Here is a 23,625-nt window from a genome sequence, read left to right on the forward strand (position 1 = left end):
GTTTCATTCATAGCTACGAGAGAATTTTAGTTACTATAAAGTTTAAATGAAAGTTATGTTTGGCCTCGAGTTAATGTAGGTTGTTAATTTTGGCTGTGAAGTAAAAATTAAAAGAACATGCCATGCTATGGAAAACAATGTAGATTGAAGCTAGTGTCAGCCTAGCAATATTTAATGATATTTCGTTTCTTGACTTACTATTACTACATTCCGAAATGGTAATCCAAAAAAAATGAACAGTTTTATTATGTGGCCCATATCATCGCAATGGGAAAATATATTATTTAATTTTAAAGGCTGCTCTGCAATACTGTACGAGTTATCATGCAGTAATTTACTGGCTGTCGAGCAGTACAATATTTTACAAGCTATCGTATAATATTGTACTGGCTATCGAGCACTACTTTATGAGCCATCTTATAATGTTTTAAAGGATATCATAAAATAATTTACGAGCTATTGTACATACTTTACAGGCTTTCGTATAATTCTATGCAGACTATCGTACAATACTTGCTATCGTGCAAAAATGACATTAGCAATTCTTACATGTCGATATTTTTCTTCATTTTCTGAAGGTTTGATGAATAATACATCATTGAACAAGATTATGTTTTCAGTTTCCTCATGCCCTTAAAAATCAGGAAGTCCAGTTGATAACTGATTTAAAGGAAGGTATTATACGAAAAATTTAAATGTCTTAATTTAAAACTTCTTAAAACTTATTTATGTCTCTATTATATTTCTGTGTTTACTTATTCTCTCTCTCTCTCTTTCTCTCTCTGTCAGTATCTTTCTCACTTTATCCATTTTTTCTCTTATTTCTTTTTCTTTCTGTATCCGTCTTTTAGCATCTTTGTCTGTTTTTATCCATCCTTTTTATCAACATCTTTTTCCTTCATGTCTTTGGCCATCCTTTCTCTCACCTTTTATATCTTTCCTTTCTTCTTCTACCCTCTCTCTCAGCATCTTTTCATTTCCTGTTTTTATTCCCTTTCTCTCAACTTCCATAGATTTCCTGTCTTTATCCATATTTTCTCTCAGCATTTTGATATTTCCTGTTTTATCGCCAGCAGCTTTATAGCATATATCTTTATTCATCTTTCTTTTATCAATCTTCTCTCTCGGCATTTTTCTTTTATTCATTTTCTGTATTTCCTTTCTCACAACACCTTAATCTTTCTGCGTTTACTCAGCTCTTCTCGAAGGATTTTTCTATTCTATCTTAACTCATATTTCTTCTTCTCTGGAGATTTCAAGTCACTTTTACCTTTTTTTTATTCTCTGGGTGAGAGATACACACGACGTGTATTGACAACAGGAAATGCTGGAAAATAAGATAGGCTTTGCCCTAGGGCGAAGCAGTCCAAATATAGGTCTCTCTATCTCTCACACTTGCGTAAGCTTCTCAAATCATTTATTTCGACGTCAATGAGCAAACTATCTCATTCGACAAAACTAATTAAGATCACTCTCACAAATTCGGATCACTCTCACTAATCCAGCTCACACTAACCAGTTCAGAATATCTTTAGTTATTCAAACAATAATTATCAGTTTTCAGCTCAAAGTAAAACTCTGTAATTCTTTTTTCCTTGCAATGACTTTTTTTTCTCTCTCTCTTTCTGAAAATAAACTGCGCAGTAGTTGTAAAAAATTATACTACTGTAAACCTTTCCTAAAATAATGTAAAACTGCAATTTTGTACATGGACAGAAGATTATAGTTTAGAAAACTCACCATTACAAAAATCCGGCGTGGGCTTCACCTGTTATAAAAATTCAAGGTTTGCTTATTTTTTTTTCTAAAATCTATTGCAGAATAACAAACCATAATTCATATACCAAATAATTTGGAGCTTCTTTCAGAAAACGGACTACTAATCGTAAACATACCTAGAAACCAATACCTTGTCTTTAATAATATTAATAATAAAGAACCGTATGTATTTCTGTATTTCTTTATCATGCACATTTGTTTGATGAAGGTGGTGGTGATTTAGGAAGAACCTCCTGACACAGTGCTTTGTTAAATGAGGACCCTCTGAATGATTAAGCAACAGCTATCGTATCGATGCTGGGTATCAGTCATTAAACATCCTCTGGCTTCCTGGTGCGATACATTCGTGGGTATCTGTTGAAGAATAGGAATTAGGTTCTTTCACCCAATTTAGAACAGAAAAATTTCATTTTCGTGGCCAATATTCCCAAGACCGAGACGTAACCCCGTAAAAATGACTTGAGATTATGAACCTTTGTTCTTTCATCCATATTGTCAGTATTATACCTTCTGACCCCTTATACGCCTCATATATATATATATATATATATATATATATATATATATATATATATATATATATATATATATATATATATATATATATATATATATATATATATATATATATATATATATATATATATATATATATATATATATACATATATATACATATATATATATATATATATATATATATATATATATATATATATATATATATATATATATATATATATATATATATATATATATATATATATATATATATATAGTCTATGCATGATGTACAAGATATTCATGAGTAACGCTCCTACATATGGACAAGTCGTACAATCCTCATTCGTCACTCAAACTAAAACGGCTAAGGAAAAAAATATAGAAAATGGCATATGTAAATATCCGCACCTCGAAATTCGGGATGCTGTATATTAAACATGTGAGGCTGATGCTCCTTTTTCATATATGAGGATAAACCAACGATAGTTGCGTTCGATTTCGCTTCATCAGAAAAGTGATGTATTATGGAAAATCTGCAAATCAGTACGTGCAACAAAGACAAATAACTACCAAGCAAAATGCTGCCCGACGAATGCACAAGATTTGCATCTCCATGGTGCTTATTATTCATGAAACCGCTAAACCCATTGGGATTATACAGCGTAAAAATTTAAAAGAGCAAATATTTTTCCTCCTTATTTTAAGCAAAGAAAATGCCAAAGGACTTAACTATACATAGGCATTATAATTTCTGCGCCAGAGCCAGAGGCACTATGGAAAGCAATCTCACCAGATGGATTCATGCTCTCCTAGACTGCCTGAGGATGTGATACCAGGAAGGAACTGCCTGGCATCGCAGCAGCTCATCAGAACAACACGTTGATCCAGGAGATTTACGTCAATCCTGGGACGACCTCGACGTGAGGAGCATCATATCGTGGCTGGAGATCCACGATCCCTTTGAGCCGCAATCATCGGCTTGTTTGTTGTCAGTGTCCACTGGAGATGTCGGAAGCGATGCCATAAATTGTGACTGGGCCTAAAAAATATGAAGGAGAGGCAATGAACAACATTATTCAAAATATTAATTATGAAAAGATCAATCGAAGGTATTATGAAGGGGTTATGAATAACCCACGTAAACTCGAATATTAGGTCATCACTATAACACATATTCAAGTATAATGTTATCGGTGTTACACATAATCTCTATTATAAGTTTATCACCATTACACGTAAACTCAGGTTTAAAATTATGCGACGAAATCGTTCAGGAAACTTTAAGCAATAATAAGCATTCCTCAGAACGCAAGTGACTGGTCCTTGTTTGTCTGTCTACCCGGTCCTGACCCGATATCATCTGACTCGATCTACAGATGGCTGATTAGTTATATTTTTTAGCTAAGATAATCATTTTTTTTATAGGAGTCTTCCTAGAATCTTCAAAATTGTAGATGAAGTTTACACGGGATTTCGGGGAAAGCATTTGTTATGTTCCTTAATTAAAGTTATATCCTCGCTAAACTTAAGCAATACATTAGTCTTCGCAAGATTATAACCTATAACGATTGTGCTAAAAGGAATTGCTGCTTCTCCAACCAGGAAGGATATAAATTACAAACGAGTAACATTACTGCTGTGAACATACCACAGTATAATATTACAGAGCCTGACTGCGAGATTAGCTGCCATGTCTTGGTACCTTAAATGAAGAAAAATATTTTTAATAGTTTAATAAAATAATTAGACTACAGCAGATTAAATTAAAGTTAATGTTTTACGACATTAGTGAAGAAAGTTTGCTTAGTAGGCTCTGAAGTGAAGAGAACCCACTTGGGAAATAGAATAAAACTTGAAATTTACACTACTTCCAGAAACTGATTGCCAAAGTATTGGTGAGAGTATTGGGTAATTATTTCAAGTCACTTTAATGGGAACTTCCAATTTCCAGGTGGCAGCCTAGTCCAGTGAAGGAGCAGCAGTATCAACAACAACAACAACCGAAGGAGCAGAGGCAGAGTAAGCAACCGTAGCAGCAGCAGCAGCAACAACAACAACTACAATAGGAACAGCAACAGAAGCAGGTCAGCGGGTGTTAAGCAGCAGAGCTTCCAGTATGCGAGGCTCCTTGCTGCTGCACGCCCTCCTCCTACAGTTCACAGGTGAGTAATGTTACTGCCGCAGCTGCTTTCTAGGTGACTAAGGCTAAAGTTCCTGGTGTAGGTGGTTGGCCGAAAGTAGAGTTCTTGTTATAGGCGGGTAGCCCTAAGTGGAGCTCTTGATGCAAGTGAGTAGTTGTGGTTGTAGCTCCTGGTACTAGCGAGTGATGATGCAGGTGGGTACTGGTGCAGATGGAAGCTGGTGCTCCAGACCCTGCTCCTGTTACAAATGGGTAGTGCTCCTGGCCCAGGAAGGAGCTGCTCCTAAACCTTTCTCCAATATGGATGGTCACTGGAGAACGTTTCTGAACCTTTCCTCGAGGAATATTCTCCCAGCCATGTTTATCGGAGGTAAATGAGCATTTCGGGAGAAAATATGTGACGTGGCCAATACCTGGACTACAAGTTGAGGAGGTAAACACACTCTCTCTTTGCCGTCTTTCACTCGAAAAGAAAAGGCCTTTTTTTCTTCTCTTTACTTAAAAGCTAAATGCATCTCCTGAAATTGAGGTGCGATATTCTTTCCCTCTTCTTCTTTGACCAGGTTCAAGAGACTTAAAGGGATGGGAAATAAGAGGGCGAATAAGGTAAAGCAAAATGGGTTGTTTAATGTCCACAGAGGATTGGAGGGTTTTGGGGCTTATTGACAAAGCTTTCACCCGCCTGCCTAACTGTCCACTCTTCCATCTTCCCATCAACCCGCCCACCCAAACGCTCGCCCACCCATCTGTCAGCCCGTCCGCCCAAGAACTCTCCCGCCCAACTCACTGTTTGCCTTATCTTCCCTACCATAAACATTTTAATACGTCCCCGAAAAGTCCAGACTTCTGGCCTCAGCTTAGAAAGTTTACACTGGGGATCCTTTTTCCAGTCACACTGTGTGGCGTCGGATGCCTCTTACCAGATAGGAAATTGCCTGGGCTTGCTGCACTAAATATTTCTCATACATAAATTTACTTGTCATACATAGCAGTGAAATATATTATGAATATTACAGGAAATTACGCGATACATAAACGTACTTTGTAATCGCATAAACTAAATGTTTCAGGAAATTACCCAGTGTATATATGTTATTTATGTTTTTCTTACGGTAATGTAGCCGTTATATATTGTTGTGGGGAGATGTGAGTTAGGACTCTCAGCTCCAAGCTCCCAGCTTCCCTTTCCAGCGTCACCCCCACTTCCAGGCCATAGTCACTCTCTTCCCTCCATGCACCTCACACCTCCCTTGCTAAGCAACACCTCTTTCGGTGCAGCTCTCATCCCTCCCAGCACCGCCACATCCTTCCAACGTAGAACACCCAAACCCCTCCCACCCAACAAAATTCCTCCCACCCCAAGCAGCACATCTCCATACGCAGGACACCTCCCTTCCCTCCCAGCACACCTTGTGCCCCGTGCAACACACCCCACTCACTAAAGTTACGTCTTATATACTGTACAAGACGAGTAGGTAAAACGCTAAATCCGTGTGGGCTATACAACGTATTCTGAATATACGTTGGTGAAGTACAGAGTAGCAGACGAGTTTAAAAAGGACACATTGCAAAAAACTTTTATTAATGCAGCATTTCAAGGAATTGTGAAAGTATTCTTGGAAAATGTGAGAGAGATCATGAAAATGTTTGGATTTTAATTTCCTTTCAAAGTGGTAAAATTGTATACAACACCCTTATACGAGTACCTACTGATGGTACCAAGAATAGCACAATCGAATAAAGAGTTTCTTTCATAAATTAGTGTGATATGCAGCGTGTGGTCATATGTTGTGTGGAACATCCCGCTGCTAATATATTGTACAATGTGCACTCTATAATTTACTAAATAATTCACTGTATAATCCGCTCTTAACCTATCATTTATTAATTTCATATTTATTGCATAAACGAAATAATTATGGATTTTTAGCTGAACGGCAATTGCTACATAATACCCAGATCAGTGTAAATCTGTGTCCTTTATTGCAATAATAATAGGGGACAACAGAAAAGGAATATTAAAATACAAAGGAGGAGAAACATTTAGCTTATCGCGTGACTGAGAATATAAAAAATAATCCGAAAACGTGATGAGTAACCGTGAAAGTTTGCATCATCGACTTTTAAAAGATGAAACAAATAAGGTAAGAGAAAACAGGACAGCTAAAATGTGGAGCATCTTATAAAAAAGTGTAAATGTTGATATTTTTAGTGTATTTATGCCTCAACTGCTCGGACAATTAAACAATACAATATAAGTGAGTATACGTGACTACTTGAAAATACATGGTAGTACATAAAGCATATGAGAGTAAATTTATGCCTGGGAGTACGAGGGAAAGAATGTAAGACTTTACGGATTTGATTAATATGCTGGTTCCCCTGTGGCTATTTCCTGACTTGATAGGTAAAATCAGGATATTTTAGCAGATGACTCTACTGCCTTCCATTCCATTAATTAAAACTAATACCATGCTGTACTGAAAGATTTGTATAGATATTTATTAGGTAAAAATGAAAGTGGTCAGACTTACCATTACCAATGCTGCCGATACTACAGCCACTACTACTACATATATTAATGCTGTCTAATGTTACTATTATTTAAACTACTATAAGTACTACATTGACTTCTGCAATACCCTGGATAGTCCATAGCCTCACCGCAGGGTCCTAGAGAATATTCCTACCTAAATTCAGCGTCGACCTAATCATGGTGCATGGAAACTAAGCTGATGCTTTCCTAATAATGTAATATACACCTTTATCCACCAACACCCCTCTAGGTCATTCCACAGTGCACAAGTACTGAATGAAGCTGATCAAATCTACATCCATTACCAAAACTTCTTATCTCGGCAACACACTGCCAGGCGAACTGCACATTACTCTGTGGAATTCAGCTTCACTACACCCACCACAACCATCCCTGGAAACTTACAAGAACATGATAGGCAGGTTCTTCTTAAATCCATCACTTGCATATTTGTCCAGCTTGGATTTTTGATGCTACTCAAGGTGTTAGCTTCCGTGACTACTTGGCAGACTGTTCAAGAAATGCATCAGGTGCATTATAAATAGTCAATATTATTTCTGGTATTTTGTATTGGAATTCTATAGATACCTTTCATTTTGTTGGCTTTGTTACTCACAGGTAGAAATTGTTTGGTACTTTTGAGGTCGTTAATTGTGATTTCTCCAATATCCTTTTCTTCTCTTATTTCGCTTAATTTTTTGTCAAACGTTTTGTATTTATGTTTGAGACTGTTGTATAAAAAATGAGACCGAATGAGAAAGGAACATAGACAGACACCCACTATTTATATAAAAAAAAGCTATCCAACAAATGAATCCTTATATAAAGCCTTGTGCTGTAGATATGATGAGGCAAACCAATATGTTCTCAGAACGAAATGCATTTTTCAAATAAGCAACCATTTTTCAACGAATGCTGTAAATCAGATGTCTATTTGACAAAATATTCTCTTTTTCCCTCAACTCATAAAAAGCCCACAACAATCACAGTGAATGTGTGGAGTTGATTACGGGCACGGCCATCAGGGCATGATTTACGGACGAAAGAAATGGACCTGAATTACAGGCGGGGATAAAATGTGCAGATACATAGGCTGGGCCGACACGCTGGCGTAATATACAAGAAGCATCAGTCAGGTGATATGTTATCGTGGCAGGTATGAGTTCTCCCTCTCGTCAGCTTCATAAAACATGAGCCTTCCCCAAACACCGAGGCTGATAGCGCACCTGCTCGTGTGGTAGTGATGGTTTTAGTGACACAATAGAATAGTGTGACTGATACTCAACAGCGGTGACTGGCACTCAGAAGCAGTATAGTAACTGTCACTCAGAAGCAGAGACTGACACTTAAAAACAATGTGGCATACAGGAACATTAATGTCCTATCTGCTGACGCTGCCGTCCTTGTTCAGAACTTTATGGAAACAGTTTGATAAAGCGCCGGAGCGCGTGTGCTTTGTATATGAATTAATATAATTTTAAAACGAGTGCATTGTGTGGGGCTTGATTGTATGTTTTAATATTATTGTTTTACTAAACTTTTCTATGGAACAGGTCAGAGAAAAGACAAGTCTGACCGTTATTCAATGAAATTTCTTACTTCATACAAAATATTTTACCTGTGTTTATTAAACTTGTATAATGTTGATATAATTTGCTAAGCTTAATTATTAATGGTAACACAATTTTATATGCAGTTTTTATGTATTGATAATGAAATAATATTTTCGCAATATTTATTAATGTTTAGCTAGTGAAATAAACTAAGGAAGGGTGGCTATTGTTCAGATGGTAACTGACTCCCCTTGAAGGACCGATCAACGGTATCACTGAAGACATTGCTGCTGGATTAACAGAATAACTGTAGAATAAGTTTGAAATAACTGTGGAATTCCTGCAGAAGGGCTTTAGAATAGCTGTAGAAAAGATATAGAAAGCAAGGCAGTGTATTCTAAGGTTAGCAAAAGACACCTTAGTTGTCAATAAAGCTAGGGATCCTTAACCTAACCTTGTCAAACCTTGTGTAAAAAAAAAAAAAAATAGCCTCAAGTGTATTTATCACCTCATTATGTATGTGAACCAAAGTCATGATAGTAAAGTGATGCATTAGTAGAGGGATGTGGTAATAGAGGCTTGAAACTATTTTATAGAGGGAGGCTAATGATTTAAGATATATGTGATATGAACTGGAGTGAAGATAAGAATGGCTTTCATCTGAAATTTATAGAGAATACTAAGACGATGGGGCAGAGTCGATTTCTCCAGATGTGAGAGCAGCTCTTGAGATAAAGAAACTTCTGTAGATTTAAAGTGCCTTATACGTTTGTTTATAAGATTGGAAAAGAACTATACAGTGTTTTTTATGCATAATTGTTAATACTAAAAATATTTAAAATGAAAAATAATACACGTTAGTAACTTACATGCATTCAGATATCTTCTGAATCCGAAAAGATTATTTAAGTTTTTTGCGGTCTTTTTGAGAAATCAGAAAAGATTATAATACCTGGGATATTGATCGAAGATTATTAATAAGATTATTGAAATAAAAACTGCGAAAGCTATGCTTCAGAAGAAATAGAATTAAGATTTAACATAAGATAAATGGACTGAAAGCGGCAATATTCTATGAAGACAGCAGGAGAGGGGCCATAACTGAAATATTTGGAAGCGTTGTAATAAGAATTATAGGCATAAATGTGAATAGGAGTCCATCAGCTCTCACAGAAACCTGGTAAACCTGTGTTGTCAAGGAGATCCCACATTCCTCACTGAACTTTGGTTCAAATGTCTCTAAAGAATAATAAATGATTAAGAAAGAAAATAAAATCGAGGAACACCCCAGCTAAGACAGGGAGAGGCAGCTCAACTTTATACATATTGCATTAACGGAGACTGACCTATCAGAGAGGAAGATCAAGGTTGCTCTACAGAGAAAAGGTAGAAAGTTGAAGAATGGTATCTTGAAGAGTAAAGTTTGTGCTACACCCTATCATCTGCTTGTGAAAAGTTAAAAACTTCTGTAAAGGAATCATTGTAATCTTGAAGCAGTGATGATCAAGCATGAATGAGGCATGAAAGTAAATTATTAACAGCGGGCTTATGAAACCCGTACTGGTTATCAAAAAAAAAAAATTGTATGTACTTGCAACATTTTTAATTAAAATAGATTCAAAACAACTTTTCAGATAGTTGGTGTCAGAGTAATGCTATCTTACCTCTTTTCAATTTAAAGTAAGATCATAGTAATATCTTAATAATATGTGTAATTAAATCCCGAGACATGTTATATCTTTATTAAGTATGAGCTTAGCAATATACTTATAATATGGAAATACTAATCACAAAAGTAAATTACATCATTATTTGCAATTTAACCATAGGTAATGGGAACTAATATCAAGGTTCTTTTATGATCTCTCAGCCACATGTGATAGAAGATATACCCCACAAGAACCTAATAATATCCAAATATTTATTTACTGCTAAGTAAAATAAGGAGAATTAACCATATAGCTGGTGCTGTTCAGGATTCGAACTCATCATGACCTATTCGTTGTGTTGGTCAAAGTGTTTGGAAACTGAACTGATGGTTCACCACACTAGTTCGCTGACAGTGATTTAACACCTAAGTGATAGAGAAAATAGTATGAAAGGCGCAAATAATCTTCAGGAAAAAAAATTATATTAAGCAACTGAGAAAGGATTAGGGCAAGCGTAGTTATTTAACCGAGTTCTGGAGAGGAAAAGAAAATAATGAGAAATCGTCCTGGGACGTTGCAGGAATCCATCAAGAACGTAAAGCTGTCCATGGATGATAAGGTCATGGGTGGAGCCATTACTACAGCTATCAGGACTAACATTATGAAGAGTAAAAGTCACAATAAAGTGACGAACAGTTTTCTCTCGAGAATAGTAATTTATAATTCTCTATTTATGACTGCCAGAGTGAGCATCAACAGCTCTCTGTCCCAGCTCTTAACTCTTTACCAAGTGACATTATTGAGCCCCGTGACATTTATTTATAAACCCTCTGTGTGGAGTCAACTTCCGCTGCGTCATTACTTAGCTCATTTCACTTTCTTGTTAATTTAATGTTAAAGAATTTCTTCTTAATATATCTGTGGCTCATTTGAGTGTGTAATTTCCAACGATGCTCCCTTGCAGTTGTTGGATCCTTAATGAAGAACCAATGCTGGTAATGTTTTCTTATGTACTGTGTTAGTGAGTGCTAGTTAATGCCAACCTAGCCGCCCATGTGTCGGTGTTAGTGTTTTTTTTTTGTGTTTTCATGAGGGTTTGCCCATGTATGTGTACAGGTGTGTGTAGTTACGTAGCTGCTAATGTGTTTATGTACACATTCATGCGTGTGCATAAACAATTATGTTGTCTAAGTGAATTTTGAGTATCCATATGCATGATTTAATACTCCGCATCAAACGTAAAAGAGTTAGTAGGGTCATAAATTGACTGTGTTCACAGGTCGAGTATATTGCTCTGCCCGTCATAGAGATATCTGCTCTAATTGTGTTCCTTCTGTGTGAAAGACAGGACAACGCTTTACAGCTCTAATTGAACCTCTCTTAAGCATTTGTCGTGGAGCTTTCATGCAGTGCGCTCAGAGATTTGCGTCGTTATTAATTTTATTTCTATGCTCCAGAATTTAGCTCTAGAAAAAGGTTTCGTAAAGTACTGCGGTGACCCTTCGTTTTTAAGCCTGTCTGTTTCTTTTTATTTCTTGAAATATTATCCCCGCCTTTCTTCAACAACTGGTGTCTGCCACCTATTCTCGTATAATATTATTTTCCCAAACCCGTGTTAATATTTTTTTCCCAAGTGTTTGTCCAGCAACTTTAATATAAATGTTGTTAGTGTATCCCTTTGTGTGTACTCACCTAGTTGAGGTTGCGGGGGTCGAGTCCGAGCTCCTGGCCCCGCCCCTTCACTGATCGCTACTAGGTCACTCTCCCTGAGCCGTGAGCTTTATCATACCTCTGCTTAAAGCTATGTATGGATCCTGCCTCCACTACATCGCTTCCCAAACTATTCCACTTACTGACTACTCTGTGGCTGAAGAAATACTTCCTAACATCCCTGTGATTCATCTGTGTCTTTAGCTTCCAACTGTGTCCCCTTGTTACTGTGTCCAATCTCTGGAACATCCTGTCTTTGTGTGTGTGTGTGTGTGTGTGTGTGTGTGTGTGTGTGTGTGTGTGTGTGTGTGTGTGTGTGTGTGTGTGTGTGTGTGTGTGTGTGTGTGTGTGTGTGTACTCACCTAATTGTACTCACCTAATTGTGGTTGCAGGGGTCGAGACTCAGCTCCTGGCCCCGCCTCTTCACTGATCGCTACTGGATCCTCTCTCTCTCTGCTTCCTGAGCTTTGTCATACCTCTTCTTAAAACTATGTATGGTTCCTGCCTCCACTACTTCACTTGCTAGGCTATTCCACTTGCTGACAACTCTATGACTGAAGAAATACTTCCTAACGTCCCTGTGACTCGTCTGAGTCTTCAGCTTCCAGTTGTGACCCCTTGTCCCTGTGTCCCCTCTCTGGAACATCCTATCTCTGTCCACCTTGTCTATTCCCCGCAGTATCTTGTATGTCGTTATCATGTCTCCCCTGACCCTTCTGTCCTCCAGTGTCGTCAGTCCGATTTCCCTTAACCTTTCCTCGTACGACATTCCCTTGAGCTCTGGGACTAGCCTTGTTGCAAACCTTTGTACTTTCTCTAACTTCTTGACGTGCTTGACCAGGTGTGGGTTCCAGACTGGTGCTGCATACTCCAGTATGGGTCTAACATACACAGTGTACAGTGTCTTGAACGATTCCTTATTAAGGTATCGGAACGCTAGTCTCAGGTTTGCCAGGCGCCCGTATGCTGCAGCGGTTATTTGGTTGATGTGTGCCTCCGGTGATGTGCTCGGTGTTATGGTCACCCCAAGGTCTTTCTCCCTGAGTGAGGTCTGTAGTCTTTGTCCACCTAGCCTATATTCTGTCTGCTGTCTTCTTTGCCCCTCCCCAATCTTCATGACTTTGCATTTGGCTGGATTGAATTCGAGGAGCCAGTTACTGGACCACATGTCCAGCCTCTCCAGGTCTCTTTGCAGTCCTGCCTCATCCTCGTCCGATTTAATTCTTCTCATCAACTTCACGTCATCTGCGAACAGGGACACTTCAGAGTCTATTCCTTCCATCATGTCGTTCACATATATCAAAAATAGCACTGGTCCTAGAACTGACCCCTGTGGGACCCCGCTCGTAACAGGCGCCCACTGTGATACCTCTTCACGTACCATGACTCGTTGCTGCCTCCCTGTCAGGTATTCCCTTATCCATTGCAGTGCCCTTCCTTTTACGTGTGCCTGATCCTCCAGCTTCTGCACTAATCTCTTGTGGGGAACTGTGTCAAAGGCCTTCCTGCAGTCTAGGAAAACGCAATCTACCCAACCCTCTCTCTCGTGTCTTACTTCTGTTACCTTGTCATAAAACTCCAGGAGGTTTGTGATACAAGATTTGCCTTCCATGAACCCATGCTGGCTTTCATTTATAATCTTGTTCCTTTCCAGGTGTTCGACCACTCTCCTCCTGATAATCTTCTCCATGACTTTGCACACAATACATGTCAGAGACACAGGTCTGTAGTTTAGTGCCTCGTTTCTGTTTCCTTTCTTAAATATGGGGACTACATTAGCTGTCTTCCATTTCTCAGGTAGTTGCCCAGTTTCAAGGGATGTGTTGAAGATTGTGGTTAGAGGCACACACAGCATCTCTGCTCCTTCTCTAAGGACCCATGGGGAGATGTTGTCCGGTCCCATCGCCTTTGAGGTGTCAAGGTCACTTAAGAGCTTCTTCACCTCCTCCTCAGTTGTTCGTATGTCATCCAACACTTGTTGGTATATTCCCTCTTGATGTTCCCTTCTGTGCTGTCTTCCCACAGCCCTTCCTGTCTCTACTGTAAAAACTTCCTTAAATCTCCTGTTCAGCTCCTCACATACCTCCTGATCATTTCTTGTGAGTTCTCCACCTTCTGTCCTTAATCTGATCACCTGGTCTTTCACTGTTGTCTTCCTCCTGATGTGGCTATACAACAGTTTCGGGTCAGTCTTGATTCTCGATGCTATGTCATTTTCATACTGTCGCTGGGCCTCCCTCCTTACCTGTGCGTACTCGTTCCTGGCTCTGCGACTGATCTCCCTATTTTCGTGTGTTCTCTGCCTTCTGTACTTTTTCCATTCTCTATTGCACTTTGTTTTTGCCTCCTTACACCGTCGGGTAAATCAGGGGCTTGTTCTGGTCTTCCCGTTGTTACTGTTGCCCTTGGGAATGAACCTTTCCACTGCCTCCTTGCATTTTGTTGCTACATATTCCATCATTTCATTTACTGGCTTTCCTGCCAGTTCTCTGTCCCACTGGACCTCCCGCAGGAAGTTCTTCAACCCTATGTAGTCCCCTCTTTTATAGTCAGGCTTTTCCCATTCTACTCCTGTTATTCTCTCCACTTGCAGCTCTACTATGTATTCAAAGCACAGAACCACGTGGTCGCTAGCTCCTAGGGGACTCTCATACTTGATGTCCTCAATGTCTGAGCTGCCCAGGGTGAACACAAGATCCAATCTTGCTGGTTCATCCTCCCCTCTCACTCTGGTAGTGTCCTTAACATGTTGGTGCATGAGGTTTTCCAGCACCACGTCCAACATCCTGGCTCTCCATGTTTCGGGACCCCCATGTGGCTCCAGGTTTTCCCAGTCAATCTCCCTGTGGTTGAAATCCCCCATAACCAGCAACTTTGCTCTGCTGGAGTGAGCTCTTCTTGCCACCTCAGCAAATGTGTCCACCATTGCTCTGTTGCTCTCTTCATATTCCTCTCTTGGCCTCCTGCAGTTCTGTGGTGGATTATACATCACTGCAATGACCACTTTGTGTTCCCCAGACTGAAGTGTACCTGCTATGTAGTCTCTTTCTCCTGTCTCATCTATTCCTTCCATTTTCTCGAATTTCCATCTGTTTTTTACGAGCAGAGCAACCCCACCTCCCCCCCTACCCCTTCTATCTTTCCTCATGATCTGGTATCCTGGTGGGAAGATTGCATCTGTTATTGTCTCCATGAGTTTTGTTTCTGTAACTGCTATGATGTCTGGGGACTTCTCATTGATTCTTTCTTGCCATTCCTCATGTTTATTCGTTAATCCATCTGCATTTGTGTACCAAACCTTCAACTTCTGTTCTAATACTGTAACTGTGGTGCGGGGGGTGGAAACAGAGGGATCGGTGTGTGATGGTTGGTTTGGAATGTTCAGTTGCCTTGGGGGTGTCGTGGCTGGAGTCCTTCTGCAGGTGTTTCTGGGGGATGCGCTTGTCCTTCCATTTGATCCTGGGTTATTCTGCTCTCCTTTTTCATTTCCTCCCATTTCTCCTTTCGTTTTTGAACTCTCTCTTTCATTGTCTTCCTTTCGTCCTGTGTTCTGTCTCGGTCGAGGTACACACTCCGGAACTCCTGCTTGCCTCTCAGCCGTGCTTTCTCCTGCAGGATCATGGTTCGGGTTGATTCTGCCTTGAAAATTACTTTGAGAGGCCGATTCCTTTTCTTTGTGAACCACCCAATTCTCCGAAAATTTGCCACCTGGGTCATGTCCCCCTCGCCTATCACCTTCATGATGTCTTCAATCGCTTTTTTCTCCTCCTGCTTTCTTTCATCATAAGTTTCCCCTTTAGCTTCGTCTAGCCCATAGACAAACACGGATCTCTCCCTTTCCACCTCCCACTGTGACTCCCATTGCATCCTCTGATGTGTTTTAGTTCCTTCCCGTGGAGTGTTCCTTCCTTCAGTCCCTTCCCTCGTTATGGCCCCTATGCTTCTTGGTTTATCCTTCCTGCTCACCTGCTCCTGGCCCCCACAGGTATCTGGTAAGGTCCTTGCACATGTCCTAGTTCCATCAATGTCTTCCAACCTCTCTTTCTGTCCTAGAGTGCTCCCTGTCTTTGTTTTGGCCCCATGTGGGTTTGACAGGACCTCTGCATACAGTTTAGTTTCCATGCTTCCTTCGGACCTGTTGTATGTGTTCGATGTAGCCATTGCCGATGCTACTTCTGTAATATCTTTGTCTCTGTGCTGTTTCAGATGTCTCAGCTCCTCTTCTAATCTCTCTATCTTGATTTCTGCTGCTGTGGCCTGTTGCTTCCACCTTCTGCATTCTGCTGCTAACCTCTCTTCCATCTTCCTTTCCAGCTCATCTAGTCTCCTTCCCCAGTCTTCCTCCCTTTTTTTGAGCTCTATCTCCCATTCCTCCCTCTCAGATTCGTCCTTGGAGCCCCTTGTCCTTATCCTGGTTAGGGGGAGGGGAATAGATGGTTAGGAGAGGGGATGGATGGTTGTGGGGGAGGGGGAGGATGGTTATTGTAGGGGCAGAGATTGTTGGGGGAGGGAGTTAGATGGTTTGGGGGAGAGAGGGGATGGATGGTTATGGGGGAGGGGGAGGATGGTTATTGGAGGGAGGGAGGGAGGTTGTTGGGCGGGGGTTAGACGGTTTGGGGAGGGGTTAGGTGGTTTGGGGGAGGGGTAGGTGGCTAAGGTGAGGTGGTTAGGGAAGGGGTGTTACGTGTTTGTGTCAAGTGTTTGTGTGTGTGTGGGTGTGTGTGTGTGTGTGTGTGTGTATGTGTGTGTGTGTGTGTGTGTGTGTGTGTGTGTGTGTGTGTGTGTGTTTGTGTGTGTGTGTGTGTGTGTGTGTGTGTGTGTGTGTGTGTGTGTGTGTGTGTGTGTGTGTGTATGTGTGTGTGTGTGTATGTGTGTGTGTGTGTGTGTGTGTGTGTGTGTGTGTGTGTGTGTGTGTGTGTGTGTGTGTGTGTGTGTGTGTGTTTGTGTGTGTGTGTGTGTGTGTGTGTGTGTGTGTGTGTGTGTGTGTGTGTGTGTGTGTGTGTGTGTGTGTGTGTGTGTGTGTGTGTGTGTGTGTGTCGGTCTGTCTGTCTCTGTGTATGTCTGCTGCTAGGAGTGTATATGTTAATTTGTGTGCCTACTGATTTATATGTAAGCATGCTGGACTACTGATGTGGATTCAAGTTTTATGTATGTCTATTGGTGTCGATAAGATGGGTTATGGTGTGCCGGGTTATGTCTGCCTTGTGAGAGTTCACAAGGTCACTCAATACTCTGAACATTAATATTTCAATTTTGGCGTTGATGAAAATATTCGGTAAGGCGTAAATCAGTCACAATGTTTTACTTCTGTTTTCACTGCGAGACATAACACATGTACTGTACGTGATATATCACGGCTAGTGTGGCTAATACACATGTACTCTATGCCATATATCACAGCTAGTGTGGCTATAACGCCCCTCACACAAATTCTCATTTCACTATTTCAATGACTGTTATCACTCTGCGCCCTATAACGCTAATACATTTCCAGAGTTTCCTGTGCCTTTGGAAACAGTCATCGTGGAAACTGTTGAGAGTTCGATGCTTCGTTGGAATCAGGTGATGGGGCAACTGGTCAAAGTCTGATGCACCGTTGGATTCCTACGCTGGACTATGTGATCAATGTGTGTTCCACTGTTGGACACGCACGTCGTGTAAACCGAGCAGGGGCAAAATAGAAAAGAAAAAGAAAAAAGACACGATAACAACCTTGCGTAACCCGCCCAACAGAATGTATAACTTTGTTAACACATGTTCTCTCTTTCCTCGTATCCTTTACTTCACTCTCCAGCTACCCTGCCACTGCATCCCTATTACTCTCCTTTAATCCACCACTTCCATCCTATTCTCCACCATTTATCCTTCAACTTCTTGTTACTCCCCAAAAATTATCCTCCCCCATCCTACAACTTCTGGTAATTTAGCTGCCCCTTCGCTTCCTCCGTTCATTATTTAATCCCCATCCCTCCCATATCCATCATCTATCCACCTTCTCCGTCTCACTCTCTCCTTTTCCCTGTTACCAGTGCAGAGGTGGCAGAGAAGGAGAGAGAACCCAGTTCCACATTCACGGAAATGACATCTGTCTTTGGTCCGGTATCTGTGTTCTATTTACTTTGCTCAGCTCCACACAGGCATACAAAAAATATAATTCTCTCGTATTAAATTTCGCGTAAATTTAAAGTTGTACAAATATTTTTAAAGTCAGTGGTTATGTTATGATGAGCTTAGCAACGCTGGTCCACACTTATGCGTCTATTTTTTTCACATTTTAAAATTATTAAACAGCAGAATTTCATTAAATATCATACCATAAAGAAATAATAGGCATATGTGTGCGGCAAATAAGTGTTTATTAACACATTCTAAGCTAAAAATGTAGATTACATTGGAAATTGGACAAACATTTATTTCGTTTTCCAGTCTCCATAAGAGGGTCCTACCTCTCATTGCCAATGTTCTCTACGCTTTTTGCTACAACACTGATACTTTTCTTTCTCTGGTTTCTGTCTGCAAGAAACCTGATGCTATGAAGCCTCCCTTATGTCAAAAATCATGACCTAAGATGCAGTTGTTCCGATACTCACTTGTTCTGTAGTGCAGACAACCTGTCACACCAATACTTTCAGTGTTGTACTGCTGAAGAGGGTTGAAGATGGTCAATTCTACACTCCAATAATAAAAAATTCAATAAAGAGGCAATATGTTAAAACATGAAAATACAAATGACTACTGCTACTAATAGCATGCTTAATTTTTCCCAAACACTCCTCGACGTCGATACCTTTCTTTCAACTTTATTGAAAAGTTTGACAGGATCTCATAGCCCGAGAGAGTTGACCCCAGCAGCAGCAAGTTGAACATTGACCTCGCCTCCTGCAACAGTACGACAAGAGGTTGCCCTCGACTCCTGAAACAGAGAGATTGTAGCTCAACCTGAAATCCTTTCAGCACTGAAACTAGACCCTGGCCTAGACTTGAGGTTGACCTCGGCTCCCTTAGCACTATGACTTATGCTACGTTTGAATTACCAGACAAGAACAGTGTTCTTGATGTGTTTAGGAAGCCACCCAATCGCTATGAATGACAAAGCAAACAAAGGTACAGCCATAATTCGCTCAATGATGTTTGAGCCGGGTCAACACAACTGGGAACGGAGACTCAGCAGACCACATCCACAAAGCTGCTTTTTCAGGAACTAAGACATACTTTTGCCAAAACACAATTGACTTGGATTTGTGTTTACGCTCATTAACCTTTCGATACTGTGCGCATCGATTTTTATTGAAGATTATAATTGAAAGAATACGAAATTTTGGCGGCAACAATCTTTACAAGTCATGATCAGTGGAGGTCACAACTTTGAAGGTCACGACCTTTAGAGGTCACGAGCCTTATAGTTCACAACGCATAGTAAATAGAACCTATAGAGATCACAGATCATGGTCACAGCCCATAAAGATTAGGAACTTTTATTTTTACTATCTCTTTCGCTAATTTCATTTTCAGTTTCTTCTTTTTCCTGAAGCTGACTCACATGTTCAGAACTCAGCATCTTGGCTGATTTACATCACAATATATCCACTTCATAAATTTCTCTTATATCAAAACTTTCAGGTGGTGTGAAGCACTCAGTCGTTGTCTAAAAACTTCTCTAAATTGAATACATAGCTTTCAAGGAAGTTTATAACCCTGTTTTGAACGATCATCCTTTGTCTTACGGTCGTTCTTGTCTTGCTTTATATGCACGCAGTCGCACACACGCACACACACACGCAGTCGCACACACGCACACACGCAGTCGCACACACGCAGTCGCACACACGCACAGGCACATGCCCGCATAAACGCGCTTCAGCCAATATTCTTCTTGTATTTTGCTCTGTTGGTGGAATTTATTTAATAGGCTTTTATTCACTTCACGACAGACATTCATTATTCACACGACCTTTATAGCACCTCCATTATCACATTCACTCCTCAGTAATACATTACCTACATGTCATCTAAAGGGCATGCAGTATTGTATTCACTCCACCACGGCCATACATTATCTACATGTCATCTGCAGTACCTCCAGTATTGTATTTTCCCAACACGTCCATATATTACCTCCACGTTCTACTCGAGTTTCATCACAGTAACTAATACGTATCTTCAAAAACCATTGCAACATAAATAATTTATTCGACTCATTAAGTTCTTGCCCTTTTTTTAAAGCTTGCTTATGCAAAGATCTAATGTTCTTTAATTATTATATCTTGACTCACGAAATCGTAATAACACTGGCATGTGAGTTTTAGAACTTATTTGTCATGGGTTCAAGCCCCGCCCGTTCCGTGACTAATTATTATATATTCTGTGGAGAATCCCTGGTGTTTAATGGGTGATAAACTGACTTACGTATAAAGAAATTCTTGGTTAAGAATGTGGATTTGGCGAGTACAGATTGATAGTGTTTCTCAGTTGACGGAGGATTAAGCTTCCATCTATCTTTGTGATCCATTTACGGACCCACACGTGCTTAGCGGTTGACTTAAATGTATGAATTATTAAGCACCATGTTTGTATTTTATAGTAATAATTTGTGAATCCATAAATTTTACCACACTGGACATTTCTCATCAAGGCAGAGTAACCCACAGGACAACACACTCACCATTACCTTCAATGGCTGTCTTGGTAGAAGTGCGCAGATATCAGTCAAAATGACCGTCCGAATCTCAGTAACCCTCTTATATGCAATTATTAAAATTATGATTATTTATCTTAACAGATTCTATTGTTAATACAGTGGAAAATTTTACTGTCATTATTTATTGTCTTAGATAAACATAAAAAAATACAATTATGGCTAATATTATTTTTTTATTAGATATTGTTAAATAGCTTTGAAATGAACTTAGGAAAATATAGTTCAGTACTTAAATTTTTCTTGGTGTACACAGGAATTTGGCACTAAAAATTATGTCAATATCTTTCCTAAAATTTTCAACACAGTATCACATGAACTTCATTTAACAGAAGTAGGCACGGTGTGTCTTGGCGATTTTCCTACTGCATGATACGTGGTTAATCTTATGCTAGTGATAATCTGAATCAGTCAAGCCTTGTTTCCAGGTGAGAAGAAACGGGAATACTGGAATGACGCTTATATATATTTCGCTTAGTGTTTATACAATGAAAGAAGTATATATCTCAGCTAATATACATTGAAATATACATGTGTCTCACTGTATATAAAGCAGTAGAATTCCAGCAGCATCACTTATAACTGGCATGCAATTTTCATGATTATTTCGAATGTGGGAGATTACAAAATCAACGTAATTATTCGAGACTTCAATCTTTTTTCAGGAGTTGATACATTTTTTCACTCTAGCGATTTCTACATTGGATGAAGGCATTTTTTTCTCACTTTTTTTTTTTACATTTTAAATTACAGCTTTTACCTAAGAGGCTACTGCCTATTAATCTGGATATATTTCGATCGCTGAGGGAGCCGAGAAATGCATCCCCTTATTACAAAACCCTTGCCCTCTGTATCTCAATGCACGCGATAAGAAGAGTGCAGAGTGTTATTTAAGTTTCTAATACAGTTAAATATATCAGTAGAGGCAATCACATGGAAAATAATATCCCAACAATTTCAATTAAAATAGCAAATACTGCAACATATTCAGGCCACAACTAATTCAAACTTTCCACTAAGAAACACGAGGTTCAAAGTCAAACTGAGGAGGCTTTCTCATGTTATCTCATGCTTCACTACCACTTGTTTTGTGGTTTCATATACATACATACATACATACATACATATATATATATATATATATATATATATATATATATATATATATATATATATATATATATATATATATATATATATATATATATGTCGTGGAATATATATATATATATATATATATATATATATATATATATATATATATATATATATATATATATATATGTCGTGCCGAATAGGCAGAACTTGCGATCTTGGCTTAAATAGCAAAGTTCATCTTGCCATATAGGACAAGTGAAAATTTGTGTATGCAGTAATTTCGCAAAAATCATTCTGAACCTAACGAAAAAATATATTTCACTGTGTTTGTTTAGTATTAAATTATTGTAAACTTGTTTAAAATATATTTAGCTGGATTAGGCTAAAATAAATTTCGCTTGCTATGATAAGGTTAGGTAAGTTTTCTAAGATTCTTTTGGTGCAAAATTATAAATTTTTACATTAACATTAATGAAAAAATATATCTTTAAACTTATAAGAGAAAATTTTAAAAAGGACTTAATTTTAAATGAGTTCTTGCTAACTGACCAGTTTTACATATTCGGCACGACATATATATATATATATATATATATATATATATATATATATATATATATATATATATATATATATATATATATATATATATATATATATATATATATATATATATATATATATATATATATATATATATATATATATATATATATATATATATATATATATATATATATATATATATATATATATATATATATATATATATATATATATATATATATATATATATATATATATATATATATATATCAAATGCTTGAATGTTTATAATAACTAGTAGCTCGTTTTCAGATTAAGTGTGAAAAGCGCTGTGATTGCATACGTTCGCAGAGACAACTTGCTGCCAAACTTCTCACCCCCATATTTTTGTAAATCGTCTGTACGTTTCTTTGTATAGTAGTTTTATTATCTACAAAGATGTGGGTAACTTTGCTGGCGCTATAGTTGGAGATTTATGAAGGCGACGATAATATGGTGGTGATGAACGCCTAAACATCAGAGACAACCTGGCATTTTTGGTTGCCATAACAAAGCAGAAGGCAACAGGTGTTTTGCCTTTATGTATACATCAAACTATGTGGTGAAAATTTGTCATTATTCATTTGTACTTCTAATTGATTCTGTGTGCTAATCGACTGTTGTGGATCGCATGCAGAGAAAGAGGACTAAAGGACCCCAATGGAAATAAGAAAAGCTGCTTGAATTTCTTGGTTGATCCTGGGTTAATTGCCCTCCGAGGCCAATAAACTAAAGAAAACTGTCTTGTACCTTAGCTCTACGTATTGAAGTTTTTACCTCAGCCTTAGAAAGGTATTGATGTGAGTCATAATATGAGAAGGATGTCACACACGGTCACGAAGAGCATTTGACTAAATTTACGGCCAATTTTACATTTTCCACCAAAAATCGGTGAAAGGAAGGACTAAAGACTTCCGATTTATACAAAACTATTTTTTTCTTCTGAATTTTTCGTCAATGCTGACTCTGAATTAAAGTTTTGTTGTATAATCAACATTCGTAAATTACGAAAATTATTCCTAATCCTGTTTTTCTATCGGACTCAGGCATATAGCTCTTATTTTAATTATAATTTTCAATGCTAAGGTTTGCCAAGAGGTAAAAAAATATTCAAATTCAGGCAAATAGAGGCGAGCACAATTATAATTATTATTTTTTCAGACCTGAGTATATATTTCTTCTATTACTATTTTGAATATAGAAATTTTTCAGGCTAGCCAGCAGGAAGTCACGTAACATCCACAGTGGTACTACTACCACAAATACCATTATTACTACTACTACTACTACTACTACTGCTGCTGCTGCTGCTGCTGCTGCTGGTTCTGCTGCTGCTGCTGCTGCTGCTGGTGCTGCTACTGCTGGTGCTGCTGCTG

The 23,625-nt window shown here is 38.7% G+C and overlaps 1 protein-coding gene across 1 annotated transcript in view; it reads left to right on the top strand.

Moving 5' to 3' along the window:
• Positions 1-23,625, top strand: part of LOC128696274 (fibroblast growth factor receptor 1) — a 223,160-nt gene that overhangs the window by 54,179 nt on the left and 145,356 nt on the right. The window contains exon 2 of the mRNA XM_070084760.1: positions 4,235-4,445. Within this exon, the coding sequence (XP_069940861.1) occupies positions 4,400-4,445 (46 nt within the window). The 5' untranslated portion in view covers positions 4,235-4,399. The remainder of the gene's footprint in view (positions 1-4,234; positions 4,446-23,625) is intronic.

Source organism: Cherax quadricarinatus, chromosome 14 (genome assembly GCF_038502225.1).
Source record: "Cherax quadricarinatus isolate ZL_2023a chromosome 14, ASM3850222v1, whole genome shotgun sequence".
Taxonomy (NCBI): Eukaryota; Metazoa; Arthropoda; class Malacostraca; order Decapoda; family Parastacidae; genus Cherax; species Cherax quadricarinatus.